This window comes from Lathamus discolor, chromosome 3 (genome assembly GCF_037157495.1).
Source record: "Lathamus discolor isolate bLatDis1 chromosome 3, bLatDis1.hap1, whole genome shotgun sequence".
NCBI classification, from domain to species: domain Eukaryota; kingdom Metazoa; phylum Chordata; class Aves; order Psittaciformes; family Psittacidae; genus Lathamus; species Lathamus discolor.
This window is the reverse complement of record NC_088886.1, coordinates 85,387,952-85,402,275: the sequence shown is the minus strand read 5'-3', so window position 1 is coordinate 85,402,275 and position 14,324 is coordinate 85,387,952. Positions and strand designations below refer to the sequence as shown.

At 35.8% G+C, this 14,324-nt stretch overlaps 1 protein-coding gene across 9 annotated transcripts in view; it reads right to left on the bottom strand.

The window, feature by feature from the left end:
* Positions 1-14,324, bottom strand: part of CCDC141 (coiled-coil domain containing 141) — a 94,834-nt gene that overhangs the window by 2,510 nt on the left and 78,000 nt on the right. For 2 of the 9 annotated variants that reach the window (XM_065670226.1, XM_065670227.1), the window contains exons 24-26: positions 13,979-14,065; positions 9,406-10,292; positions 7,621-7,793 (exon numbers count right to left, since the gene is read on the bottom strand). In XM_065670226.1, the coding sequence (XP_065526298.1) occupies positions 7,621-7,793; positions 9,406-10,292; positions 13,979-14,065 (1,147 nt within the window). Of the gene's footprint in view, positions 1-394; positions 483-1,160; positions 1,175-5,884; positions 7,794-9,405; positions 10,293-13,978; positions 14,066-14,324 lie in introns of those variants that run through there. The other 7 variants (XM_065670231.1, XM_065670234.1, XM_065670230.1 and 4 more) reach the window with 7 other exon arrangements.

Genomic DNA, 14,324 nt, shown 5'->3' with positions numbered 1-14,324 from the left:
CATTTTTATTGCAATAACCAGAGCAGATGAGATTGAGTTTGTGCTGGTTTCATGTCAGCTGTGGGAGAACAGATGACACCTGAGCCAGTAAAAGGCTTGGCTAATACAAATTAACCCATCAAAATTGTTTGAAAAAAATTCAGTCATGAGCATCACTTTATACTGAATCAAAGCATTGCTTCATGTGATGTGCAACTTAGTGAGCTGTAAACCTGGACTTACTGGATCACTGTACTACTACCTGAGGTTCCACCTCCAGGGCCACAGTAAAAAAAAAAAAGACTATCTCAGAACTCAGGCTAAGTATTCTTGACAAAGGGAAGCCAGAGCAGCAGTTGTTAACACACAGAAGCACATACAAAGACACATACTACAACAAAAAATTATATCTTACATTCCTATCGTATGAAGAATATCTTCTTGTTCCTCTTTACTGTAAATTGCACCATGTGTCCATAATATTTAACAATGTAATCACTGTCCTTGTTAGAAACAAAAAGTTACTGAAATGTGCAATAAATAAAAGAGCTTAAAACTGCTCTCAACCATGTCACCAGTACTCTGGTTTTAGGATGAATATTTTTTCTTTATGTTATTGTGAAACAAAAATCAGTGTATCTGACTAAGGTGCCCAGCACCTTCTAAACCCAAGTATATTGAGCCCATGGCTTTTTTTGACAAATGTGGGACTGTCTGCCTGGTGCTGCAGACATCTTTACCCAATGTATTATTAAATCCACTGCTTAGGAGCTCTTAATTGCAAGTAAGCTTTCAAGCTTAGCTGCTTTTACATTCTTCCCATGTACTGTAGGACTGAGGCCACAAAAGCAAGAAGTATATGGAGTTTACTCTATCATAATCTTCCTTACCTAGGGTTTTCTTAGCCAGTCCCAGCATCTCAAACTTATTTCTTAGCTATTTAAACTTAGCATGCACAAGCTGCTACCCCATTGCATTGCATGCATCTGAAGCTCAGAAACTTGGGATCTGGAGCTTCACTTCAAGCAAAAGAATGAAGCTTATACCCTTGCCTCCTCTTTGCAGGCAGCTGGCAATTAGTCACTGTATATGATTAGCTGGCATTCCAGTGAAAAACATTAAGTGGGCATCAGCCACTTCTTGTGATATTTTTGGCTGGATTTCATTATTAATTGTATTACCTTATGAAGTCAGGCTGCATCTCATATCAGGATGGTTTTTACCATTAGAAAAAGAAAACAAAAAGACATAATCCAAATAGAATTGTGGCAATGATCAGACCCGCTCTTGATTTTATATCAGTGAGTCAGCAGACTATAAAACCTAAATGACCAGTTTCTAGAGGGCAAAGTGAAAAGTATGTGTAAAGAAAAAATGGAGCGATTGTTACTACAACTCCTAAAGGTGCAGGTTAGAGCTCAATAGGGAAACAAAGACTGCTAAAAATGGAGAGTTCATCTTCTGATAGCAACCTTCAAAACATAATGCATAGTTATATTTCATCAATGGTTTTCCCATTGTATCATAATGATATGTCAAAGTAAACTAAGAAGATTTGTTAGTGTCCTGGGTCAGCAGTCTGGAGCAGTGCAAAAACTGCAGGTGGAGAAATCACCTGCATCTGGCTTTATCATCCAGCTTTCACCCCTGTCCCAAGTGTCTCCACAAACGGGTCAAGCCAAATTCTTTTCAGCAGCCATTTTTCATTTCTCTGCTTCACAGTTAATCTATTTACCCTGGGCATGTAATTTCCAATCTCTGATGTTTTGATATGTGGTATTAGCAAGCTTTCCCCTATCTTTGATATCATGATTCTCACTATGCTGCTCAGAGGCTTTGGATTCACTCAGTATTATGCTAAATTAAAACTTTATTGTTTAGAGATTTTGTCTCAGTCAAGCTCCTAGTGCAATCAGAAGGAATTTTATTAAGGAATACCAAGTGGCTCTTATGACCCAAGTGATCCCTAATCCAGAGCTCCACTCTCCTTGAATACCATTGCGTGGCTTCATTAAAGGAAGTCTGAGCAGTAATTTTTAAAGATACACCGCCTCTGAGCCACAAAAGATATACACACATAGGAATTTCCAGCTTAAATCTCTAGCAAAATCTTCAGAGAAAGGTCTGGAAACAGGCATACCTTACAAGTGATTTGAGAGTAAGTCACTTTCTCCATTGCAGCTCCAGCCACATCTGATCCAAACCCAACCAGGGGAATGCCTCATCCTCCCTTTGCCTACTGACTGACACCTAGACCCTCAGAAAGGCTTCTGCTTTTGAATAATGAAAATATTGAATCCCTTCACCCTCTAGACATGCACACTCTGTAAATACGCCTTCACACAACCCTACATCTTGTCAGACAATCTCAGTTGCCACTTACTTTCTCAATGGGTGCCTGCATATGGGGAAGGAGGAAACGAGGTTAGTAATTAGCTTAAGTATATAGTTTTGCTGTAAGGCTAGACAGAATGAGATTTATATCTGCTTTTTAAGAGAGCAATTGGGAACATGTAAATATTTTGGCATCTTGAAGTAACTATAGGCTCAAAACTGTGACCATGGGGGAAGCCCAGCATTATAAAACAAGAAAGTTGTAGAAACAGAACAATACCAACCACCGACACCACAGCACAATTAAAAGAAGGAAGTGTTGCATGTGTAACAAGAACTATAAAAGAAAACGTAGGGAGAGGGGAAGGGTGAGCATTACACTGAAATTCAGTCTGAAACTGAAAGAGTTTGGTTTTCTTTCAGAGAAACATTAGAGTATCATGAGACATCACTGTCATTCAGTCACTTTTTTTTTTTTTTTTTTTTTCATTATCTGAACAGAAACCAGCAGGAATTTTCCATCAACATTTTTTGGACATGCATCAGAGTCCTTAAATAAACAGTATTTAAATCCAGACTGCCAACACAGCAGTAATCAACACTGATTACACCTTTGTTTATAAAGCAAACATCAAAACCGGAAGACTTTCAGTATCCTGCTGTGTATCTGATATCTCTTAACTCTCTCTCCTTTATAAGTCTTTCTTGTAGCAATTAAAAATGTGGCTAGTACCCACATGCCCATTAAAACTGTGCATTTTAAACTATTCCTGATTTAAAGTAGATGTAATACTATATTCATAAAATCAAGTTTTGTTAGCCTAAAATTCACAGAAATGTTCAAATTCTGATGATTTATTAAGATCTGTAGGTATCTTAAGGCAGTTTCTGGCCTTATACCTTTTTGCATTTAATAATAGTAATATTTGACTATGCAAAAACTGCAAACATTCTCAGAAATGACAAGCATTTGTTTTGACCTTTTATTATTTCACAGCGCTTGCTATACAACAATAGCATGAATGCCATACTAGTGTGTACTCCTGAAAATAAGTGTACTTAGGTTTTAAAGTTGGATTCATTTGCATCTCAGTTTCTTCTTAGAAATCAAACTTCAAAGATCTTGGTTAACATTTTTTATATAAACTTAATTCCAGAATTTAATCCAGTAGCAGAAAGCTTGTTTGTCAGAGATAGCATGTTTAAGTAAAAATGGAAGCGGATGCATTGACACAGGAGCAGATCATAAGCAGACAGCTGGCTTACCTGGGTGGCGGGTAATCTATTAGAATCCTCCATATAAGCTTTAGACCCACATAATTTTAATCACAGTGTACAAAGAACTCTACATAAATACACCCTTCCCCAGTGCAATTGTTCTGTTTTGTCTTGGCATAGCTGGAGACAAGATCACCCCTGACATCTTTTTTCTGTGAGCCTCTGTTGAAACGCGGACTACCTGATTTGTCAGTTACAACAGGCATTTACAGTTCAAGCTGGAAAAGTAGTGTTAAACTCACCAATTTTGGCATTTCACTAACATGCTGCTTTTGTACTTTCATGGGTAGAGAGCAGATTTGCTTCAGCATTTTTCTAGATATAAGTAGCTTAAAAATATTCTTATCCAGCCAATAAAATAGAGCGCGCATGATGTTTCCACACCACATCACAGCAGTGAACAGTTACAGGGTCATTGCATCAATATATTTTACTTATCTGGAAAGCCTTCCTGGAACATATAATCCCAAATCAAGTCTCAAATAGCTATGCTTTGAAAAACTCCATGAGGAGAAGCTACTTTTATGTCTTGCTCACTACATGAACTACCAATAACACTTTCAAAATATGATGAAAAAAGAGAAAAATAGATAAGGAAAATGCAAATTTTAGAAACAAGTGCCATTTAATGAACTATTTAAACCATAATTCAGAAGAAAAAACCCAGCATGGTATGGATTTTAAATGTGTTTTGCCAAGGGAGCAAATCAGAAGTATACTGGATTAGAGACCTGCAGCATATGTACTCAAAAATTTACTAAAGGCAAAATACGCACGTTCATAGGCATACACAGCACAGATCTGTAAATGTTGGAATAAAATTTACTCCCTTTTCAAGGCTTCTCTTTGACTACTCCCCTCCTCGGGAAAGATGACGGTCCTCCTTGTTATCTTTGGAAATGGGTATGTAAGCCAAATGCCAATAAAAGACTAGATCACTGGCTAGCTTCTAAATAATATTAAGAGAGTAAATCCCACTTGGATTCAAAGCTGTGTCAGTTACTCTCACACAATTTGGTTAACTAGCCTTGTATTCTGGCTGTCAAATCCCAAGTAAAGCAAGTAACTGGGGTCTCTCCTACTTGTTCTAAAGCCTTTTAAATGCAGTTAACAAGCATAATTAATGCAAATGTGTATGAGGGAGAAGGTCTGCATCCCTGATCCCTATTTTCCCTAGAAGCCTGCATGTACATTAGGAAGTGTTACAAGGGAGGGGAAAGAATCTGTTCCCATAATCTGTGTCCTCTTGTCCAGTAGTTCTGTGTCTGTTGCCTTTTCTAACTCATATAGCTGATCATCATAAATAGTGAGCAGTCTTTCTGGTGTGCACCAGCAAACAATCAGATCCAGCTACCAGTCTAGACTCAAGATACCCCAATTCCGGCTCTATGAGATGATGAAAAGTTCACATCTTTTTCTCCTGCTTTGATAGAACTACAAATGAGTTTGGTACAAATTTTTCCAAGCAGGGCTGAAATCCTAGATCTAGCCTTGCTTTCTGAAGGACAAAGACCCACCTTGCAGTGTTGTTTTGCTCAGTAAATGGCTCTCCTCCAACTAAAAAATTCAAATGCATATCTCTGAACTCTCACACTGGCCACAAAAAAAAAAAAAAAGAAAAACAAAAAAAAAAAAACCCACAACAACAAACCCCAAATCCCCCCAAAAACAGAACAATGATTCTAGCACTGAACTTTCCATAGTTTTCAAAATGAAGGATCCACAGGTTAGAACAGAGACGTAGTTCTGAGCCCAGCATTAGTAGAGCTACAATGACTCTGTCACAAGCCTTATGCTTAAATTAAAGTGCTGATTCTGGCAGAAAAAAGTCAGAAGATGAAAGAGAACATCTGATTCCACTCCTGCTTTTTCCATGTGTATATACTTAGCCTCAATACTTAAGGCAAAAATGCCTGAAAAAGTGACCCAAATATTACATAAAGTTACTTAGAACATGTCAAAAAATGTCCATCATTAGTTTTAATTTTTGAATGGTGGCAACTTCCTGTAAAAAACAGAGGACTGAAGGGCAGCCATCACCTAGAAGACTCATTTTCAAATAGAAAATGAGTGTTATGAGCAGGATAAATTTACCAAGCACTGGCAGCTCTGCAGCAAGCAAAACCTTACAGCACATAGGAGAGGCATTTTGATTTTTTCTTACCACAGTATTGCTTAATGTACTACTTATGCAATTTCTTTGCTTTATGTTTATAATAACAATTCATAAAGACAAAAGGGCACAAAACCACTAAACTGGGTATTACTTTTGTGAAAATTGAAACATTCAAAATTGTATCAGTTATTAAAATAAGCTTTATTGTGATATTATACCCAAGAAAATTCTTATGAATCAACATTTTGGGGACATGACTACACTTGGAAAGTTGTTCTTTAAGGGTAATACCAACTTTAGTTGGAAGTTAGTTTGTTCCCCCATCTGCTCCCCACCTCCTCTCCTGCTCCCTCTCGTATTGCTGTGAGGTTATATTCCCTTCAGAACTTCTCCTGTTTCAAAGTAACAGGAATTTTAATAAAGTTACAGTCACCGGGCCAAATATCTAAATGTCAGTCTCCAATCTCACTGACCCTTGGCAATTTATAATATACATATTCTGCTCATAGCATGCCACACAGTAAAAGGCTTACTTTATCTTGGTAAATTCTACAAGACAAAGTAAACATTACTTCTCTATAAATTTTCCATGCTAACACAGTTGTAATATGAAACCTGCAAATCAAAGATGCAGGAAAAATTATGTAGCTGTTTATCAGTTGTTTTTACTGTACCTCTACAAGTACTGGAGCTAAAGAATGAAGTTACATTTGAGGATTTATATTAGAAATCTTCCAGTGGCACAGTTACAGCATTATCAAATATCTTAACAAATTACTACTTATATAAAAAAATAACACTTGTGGTTGTCCTTATCAAGAATGAAATGCAGCATTCAGGTCAACAAAGTTCACTTGGTTTGGATTTACTGCTCTTGAAGTCGTAGAATTCCATTTGATTGAAATAAAAAATATAATAATTCTCTGTGTGTGAATACACTTTTGAGTGTTTCCCAAATTTGTTTATTCTTTTTGAAATCAACGCGTTAAAAACTTTAAACATGCAAAAATGGTCACTTCATAAACTATTATGTTTCTTGTCTCATAAAATAGTGGATTATTAGAAATAGTTACATATTTAATTTTATAAGAAGGCAGAGAAAGTATCACAAGCATCTACTTAAGCAGATTAGTATGTTAGAACATCTCATTTTGTAAGCATTAGGGGGTTTTGATCTACTGTCTGCTAGTTGCCTGGTGATGCATTTACGTAAATCCTGACAATTCTGGGTCAAATCTGTGCAGAAAATCACAACTCCACTGGAACTACTGAAACTTTCATTTATGGAGTAAATGCTGGGCTGAGACAGATTTAAATCTGATCTACATCAGTGCAACAGTGAATGGTAAGATATTAGTACTAAGAAGCATTATCCTACAGATTTTTTTTTTTTTTTTTTACAGTATATGAGAGAAATGTAGCTGGAAATAAATAACACATTTGATGTTTAAAAAACATTTCAACACCTTCCACGCTGCCTTGAAAAAAAAGCATACCATAAAATATGATTTTATTTGAGCACTTTATCTAGGTGTATCTTGGCATTTAATAGCTATAACCATTAAAACTGTTTTCAGCACTTTGTAATGTCTACATTTTTAGAAAGCAAAGTTCTGCCTCAGATTCTAGAAAAAATTTTTATCTCAACATCACTATGAAAAAGGAAAATGAGCACATAATACCGGTATTAAAGAAACAGACAACATATTGAGTGTGACATAAAAGTGGTTTGATACAGATTGTGAAAGATGCAGTGTAAGAATATAAATTTATTGCTGTCTTAACATGTGAGAATTAAGTCCAGTGCAGTCAATACTGTACTTATTTTGTGAATAGCCAGTACATTAGTGATATGCTAATATAGATGACACACAGCATTATCCAGTTTATTCTTATAATAGGTGGCCTTTTACCTTTCACGTGGAGAATGGCACTTGAAGAGATAGTGCCGTTCAAATTTTTAGCCCGAACAACATAAAGGCCAGCGTCTTTATCACACACCTTCTGAATGAACAAAGTATGCTTTGTCTCCTTTTGCAAAAGCTTTAAGTGTTCATCTGCAGTCAGTTTCTGGCCCTTCTTGTACCTGAAGCAGAGAGTCAGTTTTCAAGTCAGATTTTTATTGCTGGATTCCAAGTAGAACTCAAATTCAGAAAACCTCTTTACACTTGACAGCAAAGGACAGAGCTCACTGTTGTGCTCTCATTCCTCAGTTTTGAAATCATATGTAAATATGGATAAATATTTAAAAAATTCAAATTGCTGGATTATACGCTGTTGTTACTAGAAAATGTGGTTCTGAAAATAGTTATAAATGGACAAGTCATAATTATCTCACTGCAGTACTGGAGAAAGTAGCATGAAGGCTTGGGCCTTCAGTTCAGTGCTGAAATATTTTTGCTAGTAACGTGTTGAATCATCCACATTCAGCTCATGAATAGGCTCTTAAGATGCATAAGCATGTACAACCTTCTGAACATGTGTCTTCAGTATAAAGAACAGCCAACGACCTGTTCCTCCACCCCAGGCTACTTAACATTTACTTTGTTCACATCATCAAACAGAATAGACCAACTCATTAGAAATTATTCCATAGAACCAGTGTCATATTCTAACACTTGAGGATCTGTCACCATGCATTGGCATTTATTCCTGATTTATACAATGGGAGTAAGAGAAAATTCTATCTCTTCTTGCCTCATGATTGGGATTCTGTGATTCTGTGATTCTGTGATAAGCTACATTTAACCTAACACAGAGTACTTTTCTACATGTATGTTCAATAAAACATCCACATCAGGACAAAATAGACGGTATTGGTGAATTTTTAATTAAAACACACACTTTTTTTCTGTTTTCATAAATTTCTAATTTGCAAAATGCTTTTGTTTAATATCATTTTTAAAAGACCATATATCAACACTGTATATATATATTTTTAGCTAATTTAATTATTTCTTCTGATTAAAACTGAAGGAAGCTGCCCCTCTTTCAGTCCCTATTCATTTGGCAGGGAATTTCTGAAAAGTAATCTTAAAATATGTTTATATTACATCATCTGTATTTCTCACAAATGCAGTATAAAGTATCGTAGTTAGACATACAGCAATTCAGAGATAGGGTGTGCACACAAATATATAATATAAAACTGGTTCTCATTGTAGACATTTAGATTTGGTTAGGTTTTTTAACCTGTCATCTCTCTCCAGTTTTTAACAACTGAGTCTCACATATGTGTAAATGTATACCTGTTTGTATATGTAGTAGCTATATACAGCATACATGCATGTGTACGTGTCCATCCATACATCATGCCAAACATCATATATCATGAGTAAAATGCAGGTGAATTTATTTATGGTAAATCTGGAGTGTGCATTTATTTTAAGAAACTATAGAACAAGTGGAATGTCATATTCCAGAATATAAAAACTGTATGATGTATTTGATTGAAAAGAACATTGGGAATGCTTGCAGTAGTTTGATGCTGTCATTATTCATAAAGTGAAGTAGAGAGAGGTTATTTCAAGTAGGTTAATTGTCAAAGGCAATTTTGAAGGTGGGAATCATGCAAAAGTGTGGAGTAGAAGGTACACAAGCCATTTCTTCTAGTCTATATAATAATTAATTTCAGTATAAGTGGTTCATGGTGTCTTGCTAATAGGTATGTTTACTACTTGTTATTATAAGCTACCCACCATGTCAGTGTAGGCTCCGGGAATCCCGTTACTTCTACTTCCAAAGTTACCGGAGAACCTTCCATGACGGTTTTGTTAGACAGAAGCTGGGAGAAGTTAGGCGCCTGTCCAGTTAGGCTGGCCATGCTGTTCTTTTCTGATAAACTTTTAATCTCTTCTCGGGTGACCATCTGCCTCTGACAGCTTCTTGTGGTGTCTGATTGAAACACGAAACCTGAGAATGCATCAGGCAAAGCATGCAGCCTGTCCTGGGTTTTAGTACAGTTATTTAAGTCATGCAATTGTTCTTGTGTTTCTGCCATGCTTTTATGAATCTCAAGGTGTTGCAAATGTGTTTTGCACACTTCACTCATCATGCTGTATACCGGTTTGGCATTTATAGTGCAGGAAGCAATGCTGGCTTCAGATATTCTTTGTAAGCTACAAGTCAAAGGAGATACTGCTCTGTCTTTTAGGCCAGAATCTGTTGAAGAGGTAGAAAGCTTCTCTAAGTGATCTGATGGGCTTTCTATTTTATTATCTGTAGCATCAGCATAAGCAGAATTTGTTAAGATATCAGAGGCTTCCATTACTTTTTTAATACTAGCAGTTTTCTGCATTTGCAAGCTATAGGAATTGACATGCAAATTAGGAGAACTACAACAGCACTGCTCTTCTAGCTCTGTTTCAGAATGTAAGAGGTTGGATTCTGGTGTCTCAGAAAGTGGTGGCAAAGACATATCATCAGGTGATATACACTCATATTCATCTCCGGAGGGTATTTCTTCTGCCAGGAATTCAGTCTGTAAACTATCCTCTTTGGCTGAAGATGACAGCTCTGTATTCTGTGAAACAAGATCCTCGCCAGCTGGACAGATAATTAGAATATCAGCCAATTTATTCCTGTCCTTAAATTAGAATGGGAAAGTAGGGAAAAGCAAGAAGGAAAAGAAAAACAGAGAATGAGTTATTATTCTATGCATCCCCTTTTCATGAAGCAGCTAGTAAAATATTTGAAATATCTCTTCTAATTAAGCTTAAAGCATTCTGAGAAGCAGGAGGAAATATGTGGAAAATTACAATTCATCAGAAAATTTTGCTAACCGGAATTCAAACTGTTCAGATAATTTTAGCAGATACTATAGTTATATATAAGCATTGATTACAACAGTATCAATAAAAGAGAAAGTCCCTCTTTCTACAAAGGACAACCTATGGCTTACCTGTAGGTGCTGTTTATAAGAGCATTTGCAAGGGGAAGGTGGAGAGGGAGATGGCCTAATTACATGTAAATAAGAAACCATTATGTAGTAATAAGAATATATTAACAGTCAAGATACTGGAGTTTGATTGTTTGAGAAAGAGAGTTGCCAGTCATGTTCAAGACATACAGAATTAAACCAATATCTTTCAAGCATTTTACATTTCCCTCATTTTCGGTCAGCTGTTTCAAACTATTGTCCAAAGATTAACAGAAAACAATGCTAAAATTATTTTTATATTATCTTGGATCCAAAATAGAAAAAAATTCCTCTCACCATGTTTCAAAAAGAACTGGATGTGGCACGAGTACATTCGTTTTTTAACTGTAAAGCATCAAAGACATTATCTGATATATTAATTACTTCTCTGCCTCTTGATTTTTATATAAATATGTACTCATATATTTAGGTCAATTTTATCTATGCCAGAGCTTTCAGCAAAGGTGTTTGTAATGTTTTCTTATGCTATTCTCTCATTATTAAATTCTATAAAAAAATATGTAATCTGCTAAACAATGTTTCTATCACCTATAAACTGTTTACTCAAATCAGTTGGGTGATACACTGGATATTACTGCTTTCCAAACCAGGTCTCCTTGGCAGTATCCATCATGAAAGTGCAGTGGCACATGTGTTTCACCTTTCTTTTTGCTTTATTGCCTTAATTATACCCTAATAATCAGTGCACAAAATTAACAAAAATAAAAATAAAAAGTAGTGCCCTGGTCCTATAGAATGGTTTAATACAGATATTTTTCCAAGTTAATACATTTGCTATTTCAAAGCCATGTGATTCATGCCAGATCCATGAATGAATGACTAGAAGAGACTTGAGACTTTATTGTGCCTATTTTAAAAAAGAATTCAATTTATTTGTAAGGTGAAGTTTGAGTATTAAACGTGTTTTCCACAAGCATCCCCTGGTGAATTCTGACCTCCAAAGTATCTTTCAATATGAACATATCATGGACATCAACATGAAAAATTATAATTGACTTTCAAATTTGGTGCAATATGTCAATTTTTCCCCTTTCCAATTACTCAGAAAACAACAAAGACCGAGTTACTTCTTCCTTCTGCACATATTCAATTTCTTAATTGGTGTTCCAATTTAAACTATTCCTAAGAAATTGTTATTTTTAGCTATTAATTCCAACACATACAATATATTTTTCTACGGTTTGCAAATTTGATTGTCACCAAGCTCTTTTAACCTTCTCAGCACTATTCTAAAAAACTCTCTCAGATTTAAGCCTATCCAGATTTGCAAGCCTTTATTAAATAAAGCTTTAATAGGCATCTCAGTAGCAAAATCTGGCTGTTTGGGTCGGACTTACAGTAACAAATAGAATAAACCAAATCTGATTAAACATTAAGAAATTGAAATATTCTTTATAATATTAAATTCTGAGCAGGCCTATTTAAAAAAACATAGGTTCTGAATGGCCAATGTCTACTGTCTGAATGAAATCAATGATCCAGCTTCATTCTGTCTATTAAGGAGTCTACACACATGTACACACAGTGGCATACATTTGGATAATTACAGGAAAGCCACAACAGTGTAGGAATCTTCCAATGACTAATCTGGTATCTTAATGCAGGGATATGCTGTCTAATGAGGCCACAGAACTGAACAAAGTTATTTCAGAAATTGCTGGAAAATTACCCTGAGGAAGATACCGAGGAAAATACCAAGGAAAGTAATGACGGGTGGGTAGTGAGTGAGCAAACTGTCAGACAGGCTTTAGCAGCATGAGGACCTTCAGCCATCATGTGCCACCTGTGATCCAAATAGCATGAGGATAATTGTGTCATGAGAAGGTTCAGTCCAGTTTCAGGTGATACTTTTTTCTGAAGCAAATTAATGCTGCAAAATTAGCTTGCAGAAGCATAGGCAAAATTAGAGATTGGTGGCCTATTAGACAAGGAGTTGAATATGGGCCAGGTCTTTCCTTGTAAAGGATGGAAATGGAAGACAGAAAAGCTCTAGTGAGGTGAACCTGCTACTTCTGCAAGTGAAGTATGGAGTGATGAAAAGGGTGGAGGAGTCATAGTTGCCATACTTCACATCTGATATTTGCTGTTTCGCATGCCCTTGACTTCTCCCCTTGGCAGCTGAGGCACAGCCTGATGAGAACTGACAAAACTGTGACCTAGTAAAATAGAAAACAGGGCTATGGACATCTGCTGGGTGAGGAAATTCTTTTGAGGGTGGCTCTTCGGAACAGTCACAAAATTTTGAGTGAAATCTGGGCTCCTAGTCAATGGTGAAACTCCCATTGAATTGTAATAGAGGTATGAAATTCAATTAGGTTTAATTTTGGCTCATCAGCAGATTATAGAATGCTCTTTATTGAACTGAAGGGAATATTAATAGTCGAGTCTCTACAAAACATCACAATTCAATGTCTTGTATTGTTGATTTATGTTATCAGCTGGCAAAATGGAAATTTTAGAGCTCTAGATCAGTTACAGATGTATCCTACTTTTCTAAAAACTTAAATATATTACCACCCACTGAAATCTATCAGAATATTTCACATAGTGTTTACATTTACATCCTGGATACTGAGGCTTCAAAACGTTCTTTAAACTAATGGAATTAATGTCATATAACATAGGTCTGGGTTTATATTACCTGCATTTCTAAGATAATTATTCATTGGCAGTTTGGAACCTTTCACATTCATTTACTGTATACCCATGAATAAACCATGTTTGTCTGCTAGGGTTTTTGTAATTCTAACTGCATATCCAGTCTTCCAATATCTAATTTTCTTTTGTGCATCATCCTCAACACACAACCCATACTTTGGAACTTCTTTATGATCTTTGTTGTTTGGAATTTTGGCAATGGAAATGTAACTTGAAGTGTTTCGAGATGAGAGCAAAGATGACTATTTCTTGCTAAGTTCTGTTATTTATTTGATGTATAGTCTTACCAACAGTACAGCATATTACAATCATACAATGGTTAGGACTGGGGAGGACCTTAAGTTCATCTACTTCCAACCCACAGTTATCTATGACATGATGCCATACTGAACTGATAGCTGTGGTTGTGTTCCACCATCTTTTTGCAATGACTGCTTTCCTGTTGTTCACACTGCCATAAAACTGAAACAACCCTCTGCTTGTTCTGCATTGGATTTTTGTAATAATGTAGATGAAAAGACAACCAAAGCCCACCAATCTAGAAGAATATCATCACTTCTGAGAAGCAATGAATTAAGGAGTAAAATTCTCTTGACTGTACACAACAATGTCCATCAATTTGATTTAAAATAAAAAATTAAAAAAAAAAAAAAATCAACATGAACAGCAGATACCTGTTTAGTGTTGGTAGGAGGAGATAGGGTATTTTTTCTCTTCTCAGTAATGCTTTCTGAATTTGTAAGCAAATTACCTGATAACAGCTGAAAGAAAAATGTTTAAAAAAACCCCACTTTATTTTCCTGATGAAGATCTTAATGATTCAACAAAGAATCATAATTTCCACTGTTACTTAGTTCAAGTTCTGAGCTTCTCTCATAGCATATTACTTATAAATCAAACACTTTTATAGCTTTTCTCTAGGGGCTATAAGAGTACAAGGGCTTTGGGAAAAACTAACAGCAGTCTCCATTACTTCCTATATTCCCTTACGTTGTCTCATAATGGAGAGAGCAGAATTTG